Raw genomic sequence first — 22,439 nt, forward strand, 5'->3', positions numbered from 1 at the left:
CTGACCGAGAACCCGCCCAGGTCCATCCGGGGGGTCGTGGCGCTGCGGGACGTCGTGGCCATTGACCTGGTGAGGAGCGCGGGTGGGCAGGCGGGCGCGCAGCCAGACCCCTTCCAGAGCGCCCCGGCCTGGCCTCCAGCCGGCGGGCAGGAGGGCGAGACCTTCCCCAGCCCGCCCTGGACCCCGGGCTCTTAATCACTAGAAAGCTGCGAATTCCATCTGGCTCGGAATCAAGACGCCTTTCCCACTGTCGCGTGTCCGCCCATCCCTCTGTCCCCCTCCCGTTGTGCTACAGGTGTGAAAGCACAACCCCCTGTAAAAAACGCGGTTTAAAATCTTCCTTTTGTTCATCAAGTACCAAGTCTGGGCAGGCAGTGTGCTAGACCTGGAGGATGCAAAACAAACAAAAAGCAAAACAAACAAACAAAAAGCCAAATTTAAGACGTCTTCCTAGAAGCGGTTGTGGGAGGGATCGAAAGACACCAATGCAAATAAAGCCATGTGATAAGTGCTAGCCTCGCTTTCTTTTTGTTCCTAATGCTTACAGCATGCCAGGTGCTCTAGAGCAAGTGCGTGAGTGAATGCATGCGTTCATCAAGAACTGCACAGCATGCTTGGCCATCTCAGGACGGTCACTCGATCCAAATTGTGATCAGGGCTTGCTGGGAAAACTTGCTGGAAAGACTATCGTCAGATACAAAGTGGCACGGCCCGCCTTTAGTTTGCCCCAGTTTTTAGTATGCTGCTACTGTATCCCTTCCCTGCAGGACTAGGTTCACTTTATAATCCTGCAACAGACTGGAAGCAGTCTCCTCTCCCATGGTCGTTCTCCCCACCCCCCTTGGTTTCTTTGTCTGAGCTATGCTCCAGGTGTGCGTTTTCTTCTTCCTTGGGGAGCAGATGTCTAGCCTCCTTTTACTTTCCCTTGCTGGAGTTTCAGAGTCTCTGTCCCCCATGGGAGAGGCTGCCAAACTCCTTATGGAGCTGTTTTGCTTAGAGAATCATAGCTTGCTTTGAACATGTCTGTAAGAAAATAATAAAAATTAATGGAAATATTTTATTCTTCTCAAACTACCACAGAGGGCTAACATCACTGTGCAATTTATTTGCTTTATATTTGGGTAAAAGTTGGAAGTAAAACTTTGTCCTTTTCCTCACTACCATTATTTCCATTCTCTTGAATTAAAATAAAAAATTTTTCTTTACCAATTTTTTTTTTTTTTTTTTTTTTTTTTTTTTTTTTTTTTTTTTTGGCGCTGGGGATCAAACCCAGGGAATTGTGCTAGGCAAGCACTCTACCACTGAGCAACATCCCTGGCCCAGCTCGAATTCCAGGTTTTTCTAGTATTTTCAATGTAAATATGTATTGTTTTAACAAAAAAGATATTATTTTTTGTGGTACTGGGGATCATTCTACCTCCAAGCTATACCCCCAACCCTATGTTTTTATTCTTTATTTGGAAACAGGGTCTTTATTTGCAAGGACCTCACTAACTAGCTGAGGCTGCCCACAAACTGTGATCCTCCTGTCTCAGCTTCCCAAATGCTGGGATTATAAACATGTGCCACCATGCCTGGCTGATAAAGATTTTAAGATAGAGATAGAGATAGAGATAGAGATAGAGAGAGAGAGAGGAATGATTTCAATAGTTGTTATGTATTTTTTTTTTTTAAGACGTCAGAAACTGGAAAGCATAGTAAAATGCATTAGGCCTGGAATTAGGCCTGGAGCCAAAAAGCTTATAAAAAGGCATATTATATTTGTTTATAGTACAAAGTTTACCTTTCAGGTAGGCAATGTCTATTAAGATGCTGAGCAAATCTAAGATTCGATGTAATCACATCAGAAGAGTCAATGGCAGAGTGACAAAGACTGCCTCAGTCACTATTGGTTTTGAAGGAGGTCATGGGCATCCTGGATAATACAGTGAAACAGACTTTCCTGTAGCACCTTTAGAAGGTGCATAGTTCTGCCAGCACTTTTGTGTGTGTGTGTGTGTGTGTGTGTGTGTGTGTGTGTGTGTGTGGTACTAGGGATTGAACCTAGGGGCATTCTACCTCTGAGCTACACTTCCAGTCTTATTTATTTATTTATTTATTTATTTATTTATTTATTTATTTTTTGCGGTACTGGGGATGGAACTCAGGGGTATTCTATCTCCAAGCTTCACCCCCCAGGCCCATTACTTATTCTTTATTTTGAAACAGGGTCTCACTGAGTTGCAAAGGGCTTCACTAAATAGTTAAGACTGGCTGAGAACCATGATCCTCCTGTCTCAGCCTCCCAAATGCTGGTATTACAAGTGTGTGCCACCTCGCCTGGCTCCCACACTTTTATTTAATTTATTTATTTTAGTGTGGCACTGGGGATGGAACCCAGGGACATTCTACTTCCAAGCTATAACCCCAGTCCTATTTTTTATTCTTTATTTTTTTTTGAAACAGAGTCTCACTGAGTTGCAGAGGGCCTCACTAAATAACTGAGGCTGGCTGTGAACCACAATCCCTGGTTTCAGTCCAGCACTTTTATTTTAAGCCACTGAAAACCATTATCTTTTTTGTTTTTGTTTTTCAGCGCTGAGGATTAAACCTGGGGCCTAATACTAGACAGGTGCTCTGACACTTAGCTACACCCTAAGCTTGGAACCCATTTTGGACTTTAGTTTTTAATTTTTTAATTTCTTTTTTTGTTTTGTTTTGGGGATTGAACTCAGGGGCATTCTACCTCTAAGCTATACACCCAGTTCTATTTTTATTTTTTTATTTTTTTATTATTTATTATTTATTTATTTATTTATTTATTTATTTATTTTTGGTGGTACTGGGGTTCCTGGAAGCCCTTCTACCTCCGGGCTACACTCCCAGACCTATTTTTACATTTTTATTTGGAAACAGGGTCTCCTAAGCCAGCGCGTGCGGCTGGCTTCGAACCTGCGCGATCCTCCTGTCTCTGCCTCCCAAGCGCGGGGATTACAAGCGAGCGCCACCACGCCCGGCAATTTTTTTTTATTTTTATTTTGAAATAGGGTTTTGCTATGTTGATGAGAGTCTCACTTGCTGAGGGAACCTGCAATCTTCCTGTCTTAGCCTCCCAAGTACTGGGATTACAAGCATGTCCACCATGCCTGGTCCATTTTTGGACTTCTGACCTTCAGAATTCTAAGAGAGTATAAGTTAAGGCCACCAGGGTTGTAGTAATGTGTTACAATAGCCATCGGAAAGTAATATATTTATAACTGATATTTATATATGTTTAATATTTACTAACTACTATTTTCAAATGGGCATCTTAAAAATATTATTGTTTATGTGAAAAATAATCATGCTAAGTACAAGTGCCTTAACAATCTCTTTTCCTGAGTTTTCATAACATAGTTTTAGGGTTATTATCTTTCAATGACTTGTACTAAACTCCACAGTTTATGTGAAAAGTGGGTGTCACAGAACTGCTCTCCCTGGTCCCAGTTAGTAATTGCAGATGTAACTGACTGGCCATCCTCTATGAAAACTAGGTCCTTAATGCCACAGTGTGGAGAAGTGTTCTGATTTCTGTGGCATATCACATGCAGCCACCCTCTTATCCATGCTAATTCAGGTACTTACATTAGCTTATGTTGGTGCCAGGCAGCTTTTTGTTTGTTTGGTGCTGGGGATTGGACCCAGAGCCTTTCACCTCCAACCAACAACCACCCACCTAGCCTTTTTCATTTTTTTAAATCTTGAAACAGGGTCTCATTAAGTTTCTGAGGCTGGCAGTGAACTGTGCTCCTCTTGTCTCAGCTTCCTAAGTGCTGGGATCACAGGCATGTGCTTTGTTTTTTAGAACTAGTTCTGCTTTCCTTGAAAGGTAAACTGTTTTCTCTCTCTCTCTCTCTCTCTCTCTCTCTCTCTCTCTCTCTCTCTCTCTCTCTCTCTCTCTCTCTCTCCTCTCTTTTAAGGCCAACTCTAAACATCTCTATCCATTCTCAGTGGTTTTCTCATTTTACAAGTTTGTCTTGTTATTTAACTTTCAGTTGTATCAGGTTCACATTCTGCCTTTGTTCTTACTATCTCCTGGACTTCAGTAAAGCCCCTAAGTAAACCAGTCCTTTGTGCTCCTGGGCCTCAGTTCTCCTCCTTGTTAAATGTTGGGCCAGATAATGCTATTTAATTCATGTCATATGCCATAGTTAGCTTTTAGGAAAAATACTGCAAACACGTAGATAAAAATTCTATTTTATTCCCTTAACAGGAGGGGAAATTGAAGGTAACAGCCACAAGAAGTTAGACTAGAAATCTACATATGTGTTGGATAGGGTGAGGTTTTCCTTTCGGCAATAGTAAGCTTAAAATGTAGGTGGAAATATCAGTAGGTTGGTTTTTGTTTTGTTTTGTTTTGTTTTGTACTAGGAGTTTAATCCAGGGGTGTTCTACCTCTAAGCTACACCCACCTCTAGCCCTTTTCATTTTTTATTTTGTAATAGGGTCTTGATAAATTACCATAAGCTGGCTTTGAGCCTGTGATCCACCTGTCTCAGTCTCCCAAATACTGGGATTATAGGTGTGTACCACTGTACTGGACTCAGTACATGTTCCATATGGTTCACCACTTCAAAGAAAGTTTCTAAGATTGCCTGGGCAAAGCTTTTATGAAATGCCCACATTTACTTTAAAAGTAATTTTAAAAGAATTCTCTGGAGTTTTTCTCTTGTGTACATCAAATACTATTTTTGAAGCTCTTAAGCTTAGGCACATTTTTTAAAATAGACCTAGAACAGTCTATGAATTTCTTATGGATTCATTCTCCTTCAGAGCCATCCCATCACCTATAGGAAAAGAAAGATCTCTCAACGCCAGCAGCCCTCGCTTCTATTTCTTCTTGTCCTTTTGCACCCTCTCCCAGACTTTCTGCTCTCCAGCAATCCTGGCTCCATGAGGCTTCTTGGAGATGCAACAAATACACTTTTTACATGCTGACCTGTTTGTTTGCCAGGGACATTTATTCCTTCTTCAAGGTGGCTGAGATCATCACCAACTCACATTAATAATCAGTTGTACCATCCATGGTGATCCCATAGCATTTATATGTTGAACACCTGCACTGTGCTTTTCTTCTAAGGGTGGAGACAGTCCCTTGAAAATAATAGTTCAAAAAGCAGTATCTCTAATAGAGGTATTGCTAGGTCACTATGAAACCACAAAGTAATATCCTCTAACTTGGCTTAGAGGGGAAGAAGGCAAGGTAAAGGCAATAAATTAAGAAGGAAGAATAAGGTAAAGTGCCCAAGAGGCCATGTGGAACCAGTCTGCCTAGTTCAAATCTGAGTTCTGCCACCACCATGGAGAAACTGATTAACCTGTCTCTGTCCCCTCATTGCAAAATGGAGAAAATAACAGTAACTGCCTCTTAGGGTTGTCGCGAGGATCAAATGAGGATCATTCCTGCGATTGCATATGGCACAGTGAAGGTCAGAACGAGTACTTGATATTGTTATTACTTTGCAGAAGTTAGGGCTCTTGAAGCATGGGTGCTAATAATCGAGGCATTCAGTGGAAACCTATGTCTGTTACAGCATTTAGCTCCTTGCCTTATAATCTCCTGGGCTCACTTCTGTTTCCACACAATATCTTAGTCATCTTTGTAACCCATGCCAGGCAGTAAATGTATATAACAAGTCATAGTCATATTTGGTTGATTTTGTTGTAGGCTGTGTGTGTGTGTGTGTGTGTGTGTGTGTGTGTGTGTGTGTGTATGGGGGAGTTCTAGAAATTGAAGGCAGGGCATTATACCTCTGAGCTACTCCCCCCATCCTTTTAATTTTTTTGTTTTGAAATAGGATCTCTCTAGGTTGCTGAGAATCTTGCTATGTTGCTGAGACTGTCCTTGAACCTGTGATCCTCCTGTTTAAGCCTCCCAACTACTGATATTACAGGTACCCACCACTGTGCCCGACTTAGTGGTAGGCTTAAAAATTTTTTTTTTCACATTTTATCATCACAATGACTTGTAGTCTGGAGGAAGGATAAGGGGAAGTGTCCAAGACATACAAAAAATAAGTGCTTAGTCTCTCTCTTATAATCAGAAAAATGAAACTAAACTATATATATATAATAACGGCTCTCAAGGGAGATAATGGCTTTCCCTTGAGAGCCATTAGATTGGCAAAATTAGAAAGTCAGAGCTTACCTGACTAGGTCTCTTTGCTGAGATGTAGAGAATCAGGAAGTCCTCTACATTGCTGGTAGAACTTGGCAATAGCCAAGAATATTGAGGACCTCTTACCAATTCTGTTCTTAGTCTGTGCCCCACATGTGCATCATCTTGAAATACTGTGTTGAAGAATCACTACAATAACAATGTTTGTAATAGAAATACCTATCAAAGAGTAGAGGGGTAAGCAAATAAAAATACTATTCAGTCCAGAAAAGAATTAATTAGATAATTTGGACCAATATGTCTGTATCTCAATAACAGAATGTTGGATGGGCAAAAAGTTGCCGGAAGCTATATTCAGTATGATGCTATGGATATAAAAATAAGCCAAGGGAGTATTCAACCTAGGGGCACATATGTATTTAGTATCAGTAGGAAAACATTAGTGGAAATGACAAGCACTCTCTGTAGAGTGGTTACCTCCGGGGAGAGAAGTCAAAGCCAGGAAAGGGAGCTTAAGGAGTTGACTTAAAAAAAAAATCTAAGCCATGTACGGGAAAGAATACGCTGGCTTGAGATGGCAGGAGTGCCCTTTACACTCTCTGTGCTGTTTCTCATCCTCAGATTTTAAAGGTAGTATTCCCTCTGCCCTTGAGAAAGTTCCATTTAAACTTCATATCTTATGACAGAAAGACTTAAAAATATGGCAACTAGCCAGTAAGTCTCAATTATTAGGGATAATGGAGATGAGAGTGAATGAATCTAAAATCGATAGAGGATGGAGGTTTTTATTTTTATTTTATTTATTTATTTTTTTGTGTGGTACTGGGGGTGGAACTCAGGGGCTTTCTACCTCCGGGCTACACTCCCAGACCTATTTTATACTTATTTGGAAACAGGGTCTCACTAAGTTGCTGAGAGCCTCACTCAGTAGCTGAGGCTGGCTTTGAACCTGTGCGATCCTCCTGTCTCAGCCTCCCAAGCGCTGGGATTACAAGTGTGCGCCACCACGCCCAGCTGAGGATGGAGTTTAAAAAAAAAAAAATCTGCCTTTAGCTAAGTACTTCCACCAAGGCTTATGTTGAAGAACTGATTTAGATTCCTTCTCTGAGGCTTGCTGGGATCCTCTAGCGGAGCCTGTAAGATGCAAACAAAGGAGTGGCCGAACAAGAGAAGCTTAATTCTAAGCAAAGAGAGGGAAGAGAAACGACGCTAAAGTGCACACGCTGTCCTTAGAGCTGGCTGTGGCATTTACAGTTAAGTAATGGAACTAGGGGCCTGGCGTGGTGGCGCACGCTCCTAATCCCAGCATTCGGGAGGTGGAGACAGCCTCAGAAAAGCCCTTCACAAATCAGTACTGCAAAAATAAATAAATAAATAAATAAATAAATAAATAATATAAAATAAAAATTAAAAATTAAATTGAAAATGGAACTAGGTAGATTGCCTGAGGAAGTGGATTTTTTTCACGCAGTATATGAATCTGACCAAGACACACTTAACTCCTCAGGGGCTTCTAATTGCCCTCAGGATTAAAATCCAGATGTCTTAACAGGCGTTAAAGTTTCTTCATGGTCCAGTCCCTGTTCATAGCACAGCCTTGCTTTTTGTCCAGTTCCCCCTTGCATTTCAGACACACACACACACACACACACACACACACACACACGCACACGCACACGCACATGCACACCAACACAAAAATAGCACTCCGGGGCTGGGGCTGAGGGTAGGGAACACATGCCTGGCATGTGGGAGGCCCTGGGTTCTATTCCAGCACTGCCTGTAATCCCAGTACTTGGGAGGTGAGACCGAGGATCATAGACAGGTTGGAGATCAGCCTCAGCAGTTTAGCTGATTGTCAGCAACTTGGAGACCCTGTTTCAAAATAAAAAAAAAATAAAAGAATAAAACGGTTTTGGGGTATAGTTCAGAGGTAGAATGCCCCTGAGTTCAACTCCTGGTTCCAAAAACAAACAAATGAACAAAGAGAGACCCCTCCATTTCTGGCTATGCCAGACCTTGCTCACCCGGGGCCGTTGCAGAAGCTGTCTCTCTGCTGTAATCTCCTCTTGCTCTTGCCTCCAGTTGTTCAAATACCCCATTGTCCTACACATACCCACCCGCAGGATGGGTACCATTTCCTTCCCATGGTATCATGGTTTATCATGTCCATAGCACCGGTCACACTTATCCTCTCCTGTAAATGTGTTGACCTGTCCACCTCCTCACCAACCTGGGAACTCACTGAGGATTTGGGCTGTTTCTCTACATGTAGCAAAAGAACTGAACACTTGGAGGTGCTCAAAAACTACATGACAAGAGAAAAAGCACAGTCCATCCTCTTGGCACAAGTTCCTGGGCATGTTTGTCAAACGTGTTAAAGAGTTATAATTGGCAATTATTGAGCACCTCCTGCCTTAGCCTGACACTGTTCTAAGCACTTTAGGTAAATTAATTCTTTCAGTCTCAGCTCAAAACGCAGGTTTCTTTTGTGCTTGAGCAGAAGCTTGTTCATTCTTCTGTCTTAGGACCCGGGGCACTGCAGTGCTCCCTGGAACGTGAGAGTCCTCACGGAGGGCTCCAGCCTCATCCGGCCTGTGTGTTCACAGTGCAGCACATCATGGGATGTATAGGTGACCGCATGTGCTGGAGGCACAGATGATGAAACTGAACATACCCATTTCTAAGTGCCCATTATCGCCTCCTCAATGAGATGAAGGGTTTCAGTTCTCGTTTTACTTTATATTTTCTCACAAACTTCTAGTCTTTTTTTTTTTTTTCATGGTACTGGGGTTGAACCACCTTTTTAAAAATTTTCATCGTTGTTATTATTTTATTTTACCTATATGTATATGTATATATTTTGTGGTACTGGGGATTGAACCCAGGGGCATTCTAGATTTAAGGTACAACCCCAACGTGGTTTATTTTTATTTTTTATTTTATTTATTTGTTTACTTTTGGGGATGGAACTTAGGGGCATTTGACCTTCGAGCTATACCCTCTGCCCTATTTTTTATTCTTTATTTTGAAACAGGGTCTCACTAAGTGGCAGAGGGCCTCACTAAGTAGCTGAGGCTGTCCGCGAACTGAGATCCTCCAGTCTCAGCCTCCCGAATGCTGGGATTACAAGCATGCGCCACCACGCCCGGCTGTTTTGTTCTTTTTTAAAATTAATTTTTGGAACAGGGTCTAAGTAGCTGAGGCTGGCTGCAAACCTGTGACACTCCTGTCTCAGCTTACCAAGTACAGGTGTTATATGCCTGGCTGAAGCTGTTGCTGCTGCCGCTCATCCTCTTCTTCCTTCTTCTTCTGATTATTATTTATTTATTTATTTATTTATTTATTTATTTTATTTTATTTTATTTTGCGGTACTGGGGATGGAACCCAGGGACATTCTACCTTTGAGCTACACTCCCAGCCCTATTTTTTATTCTTTATTTGGGAACAGGGTCTCACTAAGTTGCTAAGGGCCTCACTAAGTAGCTGAGGCTGTCTGAGAATCACATTCCTCCTCTCTCAGCCTCTCAAATGCTGGGATTACAAGTGTGTACCACCACACCCAGCTTATTCTTGGTGTGTGTGTGTGTGTGTGTGTGTGTGTGTGTGTGTGTGTGTGTTACTGGGGATTGAATTGCTGAGGCTGGCCTTGATTCTACAGTTATCCTGTCTCAGCCTCCTAAGTATTGGGAGTACAGGCATAGGCCACCACACTGGCTGCAATTTACATTTTCATAGAAATTTTAATTTCCACCTGGGTAGACTTGGTAAAGCTTCTTTTGTCAATTTCATCTGTGAGATGGAGAAAACACTTTATAGACTTGTTGGGAAAATTAAAGTGTAACACAGTTAAAACAGTGCTTGGAGCCAGGTATGAGGGCACATGCCTAGAAAGGTAGTAACTTGGGAGACTGAGACAGGAGCATCACAGATTTGAGACCAGCCTCAGCAACTTAGCGAGGCCGTTTCAAAAATAAAAAGGGCTGGCGGTCATGGTGGCTCATGCTTGTAATTTCAGCATTTGGGAGGCTGAGACAGGAGGATTACAGTTCTTGGACAGCCTCAGTTACCTAGTGAGGCCCTGTTTCAAAATAAAGAATAAAAAATAGGGCTGGGGATGTCACTCAGAGGCAGAATGTCCCTGGGTTCCATCCCTAGTGCCAATAAATAAATAAATAAATAAATAAATAAATAAGTAAATAATAAATAAATAAAATAAATTAAAAGGGCTGGGATGTATCTTGAAGGTAGAATGCCCTGGGTTCAATTCCTAGTACCAAAAAAGAAAAAAAAGTGCTTTGTACATGGTAAAATTTATATACATATTAGTTATTATTAATAATCTCTATTCAGATATATTGTCATTTAAGGCTCACAATGATACCATAAGATGGATATTATTCTCTCCTCAAATTAGGAATTTGGCTTTAGGAAATGTAGTAAATATGAAAATAAATAACTTTTTGAGCACAAATTTTATATCAGATGTTTAAAATATATTGTTTTTTTCTGAAAATTCTTCTCATTAGGTATATCAAGTTTGATATGTTTAAAAATAGAAATTCCAGCAGGGTTTGGTGGAGCACGCTTGTAATCCCTGCGCTTAGGAGGCTGAGACAGGAGGATCACGCAGGTTCGAAGCCAGCCGTGCTGGCTTAAGAGACCTTGTTTCCAAATAAAAAGTATAAAATAGGTCTGAGATTGTAGCCCAGAAGTAGAAGGGCTTCCAGGAACCCCAGTACCACCACTACCAAAAAAAAAAAAAAAAAAAAAAGAAAAAAAAAGAAAGAAAAAAGAAATTCTAAGCCAGCGTGGTGGTGCATGCTTGTAATTCCAATACTTAGGGGGCTGAGACAGGAGGATTGCAGGTTAGTGGCCAGCCTCAGCTACTTAGAAAGGTAGGCATTCTGCAACTTAGTGAGACCCTGTTTCAAAATAAAGAATAAAAAATGGTGTTAGGGGTGTAGCTCTTAGAGGTAGAATGTCCCTGGGTTCCATCCCCACCATCCCCAGTAACACACACACACACACACACACACACACACACACACACACACAGACACACACACAGACACACACACACAGACACATACAAATTCCCAATAGGGTATGGTGATGTACACTATAATTTTAGTACTTAGGAGGTTGAGACTAGAGGATCACAGGTTTAAGACCAGCCTCTGCAACATATTAAGGCTCTCAGAAACCTATTGAGACTTCGTTTCAAAATAAATAAAATTAAGCTGGGCATAGTGGGGCATGCTTGTAATTCCAGTACTTGGGAGGATGAGATAGGAGGATCATAGGTTTGAAACTAGCCTTAACTATAAGTGAGGCTCTCAGAAACTTACCAAGACTCTGTTTCCAAATAAAACAAACAAATAAATAAAATGGGTCTGGGAGTATAGCTCAGGGGTAGAATGCCCCTGGGTTCCATCCTCAGCAACGCATGCGTGCACACACACACACACACACACACACACACACACACACCAACAAATAAATAAGGCTGGAGAATGTAGTTTGGAGGTAGAATGCCCCTGAGTTCAATTCCCGGTACACACACACACACACACACACACACACACACACACACACTTTGAATTTTCACCCCAAATCTTCCCTTAGTGTCCCCCCTTCAGGAAATGACATCCTCTCCCATCATCTTTGATTCTTTCATTCCCCACATCGAACTCAGTATATCCTCCTGACTTGTCTTCTAAAATATTTCCAACTCGGATCTTTCTTATCCCATTTTCTGGTGCCAGCTACCCATTTCCTTATGTAGATGATTAAAATTGCCTCCAAGCTGGGCGTGGTGGTGCACACTTGTAATCCTTGCGCTTGGGAGGCAGAGACAGGAGGATTGCGCAGGTTTGAAGCCAGCCGTGAGCGCTGGCTTAGGAGACCCTGTTTCAAAAAAAAAAAAAAATTTTGTAAAACTAGGTCTGGGAGTGTAGCCCGGAGGTAGAAGGGCTTCCAGGAACCCCAGTACCACCAAAAAAAAAAAAAAAAATCGCCTCCAAACTGATTCCTCTCCACATAGCATTTGCAGTGATCCTTTCAACATTAATCATAAATTACATCACTCTTCTGATTCAAATACCCATGAGCCTCTAAAACCCTTCTTGCCTATAAGAGCCTCCATGACTTAGCACCTCCATCCCTGACTTGCCTCCTGTCCTTCTCAGCCACACTCTTTGCACTCTCCTTTCCTATCTCAGAGCCTTTGCACTTAGCATCTTCCAGAACCTCCAGAACCTCCAGAGGGCTGATTCCTCCCAGTAGTCTTCGCCCTGGCCAGGGGCACACAGCCACAGAGCACTCTCTCTCTGGTCATGTGATCCTCATGTTCAGTAGTACGAGGCCATCCCCTGTGTTGTTTAGTTGCATGCGCATTTTGAGAGCTAGTAAGAGGTATGTAACATGAGACCATATTACAGGTTCTTCTTTTCTTCTCTAGCTTTTCCCTGTATTTTGACTCTTTTATACTATTTTAAAGCTCTCACCATGGAAGGCAGAGGAAATGGCAAGCAACTCAATAGATCAAATTGGTTTCTTCTCTTTTTGGTACTGGAGGGATTGAACCCCGGTGCCTTCTACCTCTGAGCTACACCTCCAACCTTATTTTATATTTTGGTAATGGGGAATAAGCCCAAGGATTCTTTTCCTCCAAGCTATACCTCCCTAGCCTTTTTAATTTGTTTTTATTGTGAAATGGGGTCTTGTTAAGTTGCTGAGGCTGGCCTCAAACCTGTGATCCTCCTGTTTATCCCTCCAAGTACTGGAATTACAGACGTGCACCATCACACCCAGCAAATTGACTTCTTCTTTGTAGTATTTTTGGATGGAATAGCTTGAATATTGCAAACAGCCTTAAGAGCCTCAATGAAGGCAGGGACATTGTCGGTTTAATTCACCGATATATCCTCCGAGACTGTAATGATATATAATATGTACTATGTGTTGTTATTATTTGCTAAGTTTCCCAGGCTGGCTTGAATTCAGGATCCTCTTCCCTCAGCCTCCCAGGTAGCTGGAATCACAGGCGTGTGCCAATGTACCTGATCCCCACTGAGTTTCTTAAGAACAATCAGTGGTTATTAGTAATAACAAATATTGATTGAGCATGTCCTATGTGTCTGCCTTTTGAAAAACAGTTTAGAGTATCTCATTTAATCTTACTTTATAAGGAAGGCAATATTATCTTTTACAGATGAGAGAACTGAGGCAGATAATGGGTAAATACTTGCACAAGTTCCCATTCAGAAAGCATGAACTGGAGCTGGGCTTGGTGGTGACTACCTGTAATCCTAGTACTTGAGAGGCTGAGACAGGAGGCCTGCGGTGGAAGACCAGCCTCAGCAACCTGGACAGACTCTATGCAATGTAGTGAGACTTTGTTTTCAAAACAAAAAATAAAGAAATAAAAAAGGACTCGAGGGAGTGTAGCTTGGAGGTAGACTGCTCTAGTTTCAATCCCAGTAACACACACACACACACACACACACACACACACACACACACACAGGCATGAACTGGAGTCTCTTGACCTCAGAGTCAGAATTCATTAAGCACTATGCACACAGCAACAGTTGGCCTTCAGCAGATTTGTGATATTTCTGTAGAAGGCTTTAGGTTTTGCAACAGGGACAACAGAGTTACATCAGAATGTAAATTATGTGGTTCCTGGGTGTAAGTTGCCAAGGGAGGAGGGGATGACGTTATAAACAGAACACCTTTCTCATTTCTCCACCCCATAGTTCTCTTCAAGTCTGTTGTCCTTCAAAGCTGAGGCTGGTATCGACTCTATTGCCCATGAGAGTCAAGGACAGGCTTAGCCCAAAAGCCCCGTGCGGGATGTAGCATCCTTTTCATGGGGCCCAGAATTGAAATCTTTTTTTTTTTTTTTTTAATTTTCTTTAGTCTTTTTCACCTGTGTCTCTTGGCCCTGAGGCCATGATTTTTCAAGTCTGATATTAGATTAGTTGAGGGAGCCTTCACTATTTGTTGAGACACTGCCCAGTTCTTAACACTGGTGATTCCTTTTAGAATATGTGGGTGGATTATTTCATGCCAGGAATATTCAGATTCCAAAAACAGCTCAGCTACTCACACTTCCTGAGGGACTGGTACACTAATGCCCAGGTAGAGTCTAACGGGAAGAAAAAACACCTGGTGGAGACTACAGTGAGCTTTTTAAAATTATGACAGAGGATTTGCCAAGTTCCAAATGTAAAAATAGCTTCTACTTGAGACTAAGCTTATGTGCGATGTGACTTAAGTAATCGCTAATGTGGTTTAATTGGAAGGAAATTCACTCAAAATGTCTTCATACATTGGCATCTTCATCAATATATTCAACCTTTTAGCTTTGCCATTGGTCTTCCTTTATATTTGTCTCTGAAATACTTTTGGAACAGGTAATTCATTAAATTGTAACTAATTAATTACTTGTTTTCCTTCCTTTATTGAAGACCAGAGAGTTAAAGCTTACTATCTGTACACAGAGGACATTAAATCCTGAGAGGACCATGAAAGTTAAAAGATGTCATCTGAAGGGAAATTTCAAACCTGAACAAACTAGAATGAAAGTGTAATGAATCTCCAGATGGCCATCCACAGGTTTAGTTAATTATGAGCAGATCGTGTCTCATCTATCCTCCACCCATGTTCTCACTGGAGGGTTATTATAAAATGGTTCTGAAACACCATACTATTTTATCTGTAGATGCTTCAGTATATATCTTTAAGAAATAAGGACAATCTAAAAATAGTAACAATAATGCCATCAACGCACCTAAAAAACTTTAACGATAATTTTGTGGTGTGTGTGTGTGTGTGTGTGTGTGTGTGTGTGTGTGTGTTAGTTATTGGGGCATTATACCTCTGGGCTGCACCCCCAGCTTTTTTTTTATTTTTTTATTTTTGTTTTGAAACAGGGTGTCACTAGGTTGCTGAGTCTCGTCTCCAACCTGCGATCCTCCTGTCTCAGTCTCCTAAGTACTGGGATTACAAGCATGTACCATCACGCCCAGCTATAATAATTCTTTCATAATATCAAATAGCCAGTTAGTTCTCATTTCCCCTCTTCCTCAGAAAGGTCTTTTTTTTTTTTACAAGTGGAGCTGTTCAAATCATGATGCAAATAATGTTGGGCCAATTTGTGCTTGGTTTGATCTGTTCCTTAAATTCCACGTAATCTCTAACAGTTCTTCTTTCTTTTCTCCTTGTCATTTATTTGCTGGAGAAACCAGGTTACTTTTGCTGGAAAACCTTTCATGTTTGGAATCAGCCGAAGAACATCTTCCTTCCTTTCTTTTCACTCTTTCTGCAGCACTGAGGAGTGAACTCAGGGCCTCATGTGTGCTAAGCAGGTTCTCTACCACGGCATCTCCAGCTGGTAGTTCTATTTTAAGTAAATTTTTGAGGCTCCTTCATACTGTTTTCTCTAATGTTTCTTTCATTCATTCATTCATTCTTTCTTTCTTTCTTTCTTTCTCTCTTTCTCTTTCTTCCTTTCTTTCTTTTTTTTTCTTTTTTCTTTTTTTTGGTGGTACTGAGGTTCCTGGAAGCCCTTCTACCTCCGGGCTACACTCCCAGACCTAGTTTTACATTTTTATTTGGAAACAGGGTCTCCTAAGCCAGCGCGGGGCTGGCTTCGAACCTGCGCGATCCTCCTGTCTCAGCCTCCCAAGTGCAGGGATTACAAGCGTGTTTTTTCAATGTACATTTCTATCATCAGCATACAAGAATTTTCTTTATTTTACTCCCTGGACAACATTTACCTCCTCTCTTTTGATCTTAGCCATTATAACAAGTATGAGGTGACATCTTATGGTTTTGATCCGCATTTCCCTGTTGATTAGTGACATTGAGCAGTTTTTCATATACCTGATGGTTATTCATGTGTCTTTTTTGAAGAGATTCAAGTCCTTTGCCCTTTTTTTTTTTTTTTTTTTTTTGCAGTTCTGGGATGAAACCCAGGGGCATTCTATCTTAGAGCTACACCTCCAGCCCTATTTTTTATTCTTTATTTTGAAATAGGGTCTCACTGAGTTGCAAAGGGCCTCACTAAGTAGCTGAGGCTATCTGTGAACCGTGATCCTCCTGTCTCAGCCTCCCAAATGCAGGGATTACAAGCATGAGCCACCATGCCCGGCTCTCCTTTGCCCTTTAAAAAATTATTATTATTATTATTATTATTATTATTATTATTATTATTAGTGGTGGTGGTACTGGGGTTCCTGGAAGCCCTTCTACCTCCGGGCTACACTCCCAGACCCATTTTTATATTTTTATTTGGAAACAGGGTCTCTTAAGCCAGCGTGGTTGGCTTTGACCTGTGCGATCCTCCTGTCTCCGCCTCCCAAGCGCGGGGATTACATGCGTGCGCCATCATGCCTGGCTAGATGTATTTTTTTCTACTGAATTATAGGAGTTTCCAATAGTAGTCCGGATTTAACCCTTTATTGGATGGATGATTTACACATATCCTCCTCTGTCCTGCTAATTGCCTTCTGTTGGTTATCTTCATTGTCATGCACAACTGTTCAGTTTCATAGTTCTACCTGTCCATCTACCTGTCCACCTACCTGTCCATTTTGCTTGTGTTGCTTGTGCCTTTGGTATCATATCCATGAAACCATTGCCAGGACCGAAGTCATAAAGCTTTCTTCCTTGCTCTATATATTTTTACTACGGGGAATTGAACCCAGAGGCAGTCTACCTCTGAGCTACACCCCCAGCCCTTTTAATTTTTTTTTTTTTTGAAACAGGGTTTTGCTAACTTGCTGAGGATCTAAGTTTTTGAGGCTGGCCTCAAATCTGAAATCCTCCTGTCTCAGCTTCCCAAGTACTGGGATTATAGGCGTGAACCTCAGTGCCCGGCTTGTGTGTTTGTTTTTATGCTAATAGCATAAACACGTTCTGTATGCTACTTACTGTAGCTTTGTAATTTTTTTGTGTGTGTGGTACTGGGATTACTGAAAACCCTTCTACCTCCGGGCTACACTCCCAGACCTATTTTGTACTTTTATTTGGAAACAGGGTCTCTTAAGCCAGCGCGGCTGGCTTCGAACCTGTGCGATCCTCCTGTCTCTGCCTCCCAAGTGCGGGGATTACAAGCGTGCACCACCATGCCCGACTTGTAATGTATTTTTAAGTCAGGAAATGTGATATTTTCATCTGTGTTCTATTTTTCAAGATTGTTTTGATCCAGGGTTTTTAGTGTTTCTATGTGAATTTTAGAATTGTTATAATTAACATCTTAATTTTAACAATTTAGTTTGTATTATTACCAGTTTAACTTCAATAGTATATGAAAATTTTGTCTATATAGTTCCATTCTCTCCTCTTCTTTCTGTTGTTATTTTGTCATAAAATTACATTTTATATACTATGTACCCAACAATGCAGATTATGGTTATTGCTTTAGGTAGTTGTCTTTTATATAGAAGGAGGAAAAGTTATAAAGAAAAATATATTCGTGGTTTTTTAAATTAATTTTTATTGGTGCATTGTAGTCATACTTCTTAATAGGATAAAAAAAAACTTGAGATATCCATGCACACATCACCCAATCAACCCTTTCCCAATCCCTAACCCCCGCCCTCCCCCTCCCTTCTATATTTATGCTTTTTATTTTAACCTATTTAGTTTTTTTTTTTCTTCATTACTGTTGATGGAACCCAGGGACATTTTACCTCTGAGCTACATCCCTAGCCCTATTTTTTATTCTTTATTTTGAAACAGGGTCTCACTGAGTTGCAAAGGGCCTCACTAAGTAGCCGAGGCTGCCCTTGAACCGCGATCCTCCTGTCTCAGCCTCCCCAATGCTGGGGCTACAAGCGTGCGTCACACCCGGCCTATGTAGTTCTCTTTAAGAGTGTTCTTTATTTACTTGCATTCTAGTTATTCCCTAGGTCCTTTTAATTTCAGCCTGAAGTGTTTCTTATAGGTCTGCGGATAACTACTCTTACAAAGTGTCGTTTCTTCGGAATAGCTTCATATTTCTTCATAAGGAATATTCTTTTTTTTTTGGAGTGAAAAATTTTATTTTATTTTATTTTAATTTATTTATTTTAATTGGTGCCCTGTATTCATACATCATAGTGGGATACATACTTTTGTAGACATACATGCACACATTGCCCTGTCAGCCCCCACCCGATCCCCACCCCATTCTCTCCCTATCCCCCCCTCCCATGCTTGGTTTAGTGATTGACATCTAGTATTATAGCAAATTATCAAAAATTAAAAATGATAGTCTCACATAACAGTTTCATTTGTCTGATACCAAGCTTTTGATGACTTAAAGATAACATTTCAATATTTCTTTTTGCTTTCTTTCTTACCAGGGAATCTATTTTTTCTATTTTTTAGGTGAAACTATCATATATTTATATATTTATTTTTCAGAAAAAAAATCTATCCTAATATGGAATATGTACTCTAGGTACCCACAACGATCTTGAAAAAGAACAAAGCTAGAAGATATATATTTTCTGATTTCAAACCATATAAAGCTACAATAATTGAAACAGTGTAGTATTATTCTAAAGGCAGATATATAAACCATTGGAGTTAAATAAAAGCCTAGACCTAAATTCTTCCCTATATTGTCAAGTTATTTTTGACAAGGTTTCCACGAACATTTGGTGGTGGGAATAATAATCTTTTAACTAAATATTGTTGAAAAATAATAATTACATGGAAAAGAATAAAATTGGTCCCTTACCTAATCCCATATACAAATATTAACTCAAAATAGATAAAAGACCTCAATATAAATCTTAAGACTATAAACTTTTAGGAGAAAATCTGGGTCATAAAACCTCACAACATTGAAATTGGCAGTGATTTCTTGGTTATGACTTCAATGGCACAGGCAACAGAAGAGTATACAAACTCCCTAAAAAATAAAAAACATATTGTATATCCAAAGACAATGTAAACAGAGTTAACAGTTACTAATAGAATGGGATAAAATATTTCCAAATGCTATATCTGAAGGTATATTAATATTCCAACTAGAAATCCTAAAAATTAACAACAATAAAGGCAAACAATACCCTTTAGAGATAGTTAAAAGACTAACATAAATAATGAATCTCCACAGATAACCAATCTTAGTTGTCTGTTGGATGGAAAATCTTGTTTCTCTAGTTCTGATGTGTGTTACCTATTTCTTCTTTGTAGTTAATCTCTTTGAGTATTTTCTCTAGTGCTGGTTTTGAAGACATAAATTCCTTCAGTTTCTGTTTGTCATGGAAGCTTCTTATTTTTCCATCTAATGTGATAGAAAGTTTTGCTGGGTAGGAAATTTTTGGCTGGAAGTTGTTTTCTTTCAAAATTGGGAATATGATACTCTAAGCCCTTCTGGCTCTCATAACTTGGTTTGGGAAGTCTGGAGTGATTCTAATTGGTTTGCCTCTGAATGTCACTTGGCCCTTTGCTTTTGTTGCCTTTAAGATTCTCTGCTTGGCTTCCACATTGGTCATTTTGACAATTATGTGGCGTGGGGATCCTCTTCTCTGATCCTGTCTAAAGGGAGTTCTATAAGTTTCCTGGACCTGTGTATCGACCTCTTGCTCTATGTCTGGAAAATTTTCTGCTATTACTTCCTTGAAGAGATTGTTGATCCCTTTGGTTTCACTTTCTTTTCCCTCCTCTATTCCAATTATTCTTAGGTTAGCTCTCTTAAAATGGGCCCATATTTCTTCAATATCAGATTTCTGCTGTCGGATATTTTTTTCTAGATTAGAAACTATGCGTTCATTTTTGGAATGATCATCTTCTAAGAGCGAGATTCTGTTCTCCATGTGTTCTAATTGGTTGTTTGTGCTTTGAATTGAGGCCTTTACTTCATTCATTGCATCCTTTATCTCTTTTTGGCTCTCTCTGAGTTCTTTTCAAAGCACCTCTATTATTTCTACAGTTATTTTCCTGATTTGATCTTCTAGAAATCTCTGAATTTCAGTTTTATCGGGTTCTGATGTTGTGGGGTTGTGAGCATTCATTGCTCCAGTATTATTCCTCTTTCCCATGATTTCGGAAGTTTGTGCCTTCTCTGGGTTCTTCCCTTGGGTCACTATGACTTCACTTAAGGTGTTCTGGATCTTGAGTCAGTAGTATCTCAGACCCCACTACTCCTTTACTGGGTTGTATCACAGAGTCTCCGACCCAGAGAGTCGACAGAGGCTGCTTTAGACTGTGGGGGGTGCCATGTTGCACATTCTCCTATGGTGTGATATCACTGCCACCGCCCCTCTCCCACTGGGTCAAGTCCCAGTGAGTACAGTACTGGGATTTCTCCTCTGTGGCCCGCAATTTGACTCACTGTTCTTGAGTACGCAGGTGTAGATGTACTGAATTCGGTGAATTCGGTGCTGCTGCCGCCGGTGGCAATATGGCGCCGCTGCTACGCCCTCGGCTGTTGGGCTGGCGTTTTTTTTCTTGGTTTTGATTTCCACTCTGAATCCCTGCAGCGTGTGCTGAGCTCAGCCACTGGGAGCTTTAGATGTCCTCTGCACCGAGAAATCCCACCTGGCTGTTCTGCAGCGGCTCCCCTCGGCTTGCTGTGGCCATCCCGTGAATTTGCTGGTGCCGCCAGCAGTATGGCGCTGCTGCTGCGTCTGCCGCGTCCTCGGGTGTGAGGATCTCCTCTGTGGCTCTGTTCTCAGTCCGCTTTCTCTCTGGAGCCTGGTGATTTTTTTTGTTTCTCTGGTGATGTTGTTTTCTGGCTTTGAAAGGTGCTGATTTTGTGGTAATGGAGATTTGTTGTTAGCGGGGCTCTTAAGCCCCGCTTTTCTCAGTCGCCATCTTCCCGGAAGTCAGGAATATTCTTAATGCAATGCATAGGTATCACATCTTTGCACAGATGCACTTTCCTTCCCCAAACAATGCTCTCTAAATGTCTCTGATCTCTCCCCGACAAGTAGTAGGTGGTGCTCCTGAGTCTTAGTTACTTTCCTGTAATTGGCTTGGAGACAGACTGCTTGGTCTTGTAATTCTAGTCTTACCATTTGCTAGTTTTGTGAACTTGGCTCTCTCTGGGCCTCAGTTTTATTTGTATAATGGTGTTAATAATTACTACCTTACAGGCTTCTTAGAATGATATAAATGATCTATGTGTTATGTCGTACAAGCTGTGCTATTATTATTCAAATTATTATACTTTGTATTTTCTCAAGATTGCTAATATGCAGTTTGATTCAGAAATACTAATTCATTTATTTGCATTTATTCTTGTCTTAAAGCTTGGTTTTCATCACATTAATACTAAATACACTTGGAGTCACAACTAATTAAAGTCCTAAGGAACACTCGCCTTACAGAGTCTAGAAGAATTAGGGAACAAACCGCAAAAGAGGGTGCCATAAAGGAAGTGCTATACAGTGGAGGTGAATATTTACATGAATTCAGGGTAGAGAAGGCTTTTTATAGTTCAGTCATAGGAAGAAATAAGGAGAAAAGGTGATAGAAATTTATATTTCTATTATATATATAATAGAGACACACTATATATATTAAAGAGAGAAAGTTAAATATATATATATATACATATATATATATATTTGAATTGAACATATTATATATATTGTGTGTGTCTCTCTCTATTATATATATACTTACTTAATGCTAGGGATCAAACACAGGGTCTAATTCATGCTAAGCAACTGCTCTACCACTGAACTATATCCTGAAAATATATTTTATTTATTAATTAATTTACATATTTTTGTGGTACTGGGAATTGAACCCAGAGGCATTCTACCTTCAAGCTGTACTCCTACCCCTATTTTTTAGTCCTTATTTTGAAACAAGTTCTCACTAAGTTGCAGATGACCTTACTAAGTAGCTGAGGCTGGCCTCAAACCTGCGATCCTCCTGAAATTACAAGTGTGTGCCACCACACCCAACTGAAAATATGTTTTATAAATTGAATTTGAGCCGGGCATGGTGGTGCATGCATGTAATTCCAGTATTTGGGAGACTGAGACAGGAGGGGCGTGGTTTGAAGACAGTTTAGTGAGTCCCTTGCAACTCAGTGAGACCCTGTTTCAAAAGAAAGAATAAAACATAAAGCTGGAGGTGTAGCTTGGAGATAGAATGGCCCTGGGTTCCATTCCCAGTACAGAAAAAAAAAAAAAAACTGAATTTGAGAAGATCCTGGTAGCTTTTCATTGATTTACCTTTCTCTCTTTAATTACTCTAAATTAGATTTTAAAATTTTGATTATATAATATTTCTTTCTATATTTTCTGCAAGACAAAGATGAAATGTATGATCACAAGAAAT

General features: G+C 40.5%; 1 protein-coding gene across 2 annotated transcripts in view; it reads left to right on the forward strand.

Annotated features, from left to right (window-relative positions):
• LOC308270657 (uncharacterized protein C12orf56) overlaps nt 1–22,439 on the forward strand; it is a gene marked incomplete at both ends in the record, with an annotated part of 104,482 nt that overhangs the window by 183 nt on the left and 81,860 nt on the right. For both annotated transcript variants that reach the window (XM_080706674.1, XM_080706675.1), the window contains one exon: nt 1–69. This exon is cut by the window's left edge and continues 183 nt beyond it. In XM_080706674.1, the coding sequence (XP_080562800.1) occupies nt 1–69 (69 nt within the window). The remainder of the gene's footprint in view (nt 70–22,439) is intronic.

This window comes from Muscardinus avellanarius (genome assembly GCF_963383645.1).
Source record: "Muscardinus avellanarius genome assembly, chromosome: 11".
Classification (NCBI taxonomy): Eukaryota; Metazoa; Chordata; class Mammalia; order Rodentia; family Gliridae; genus Muscardinus; species Muscardinus avellanarius.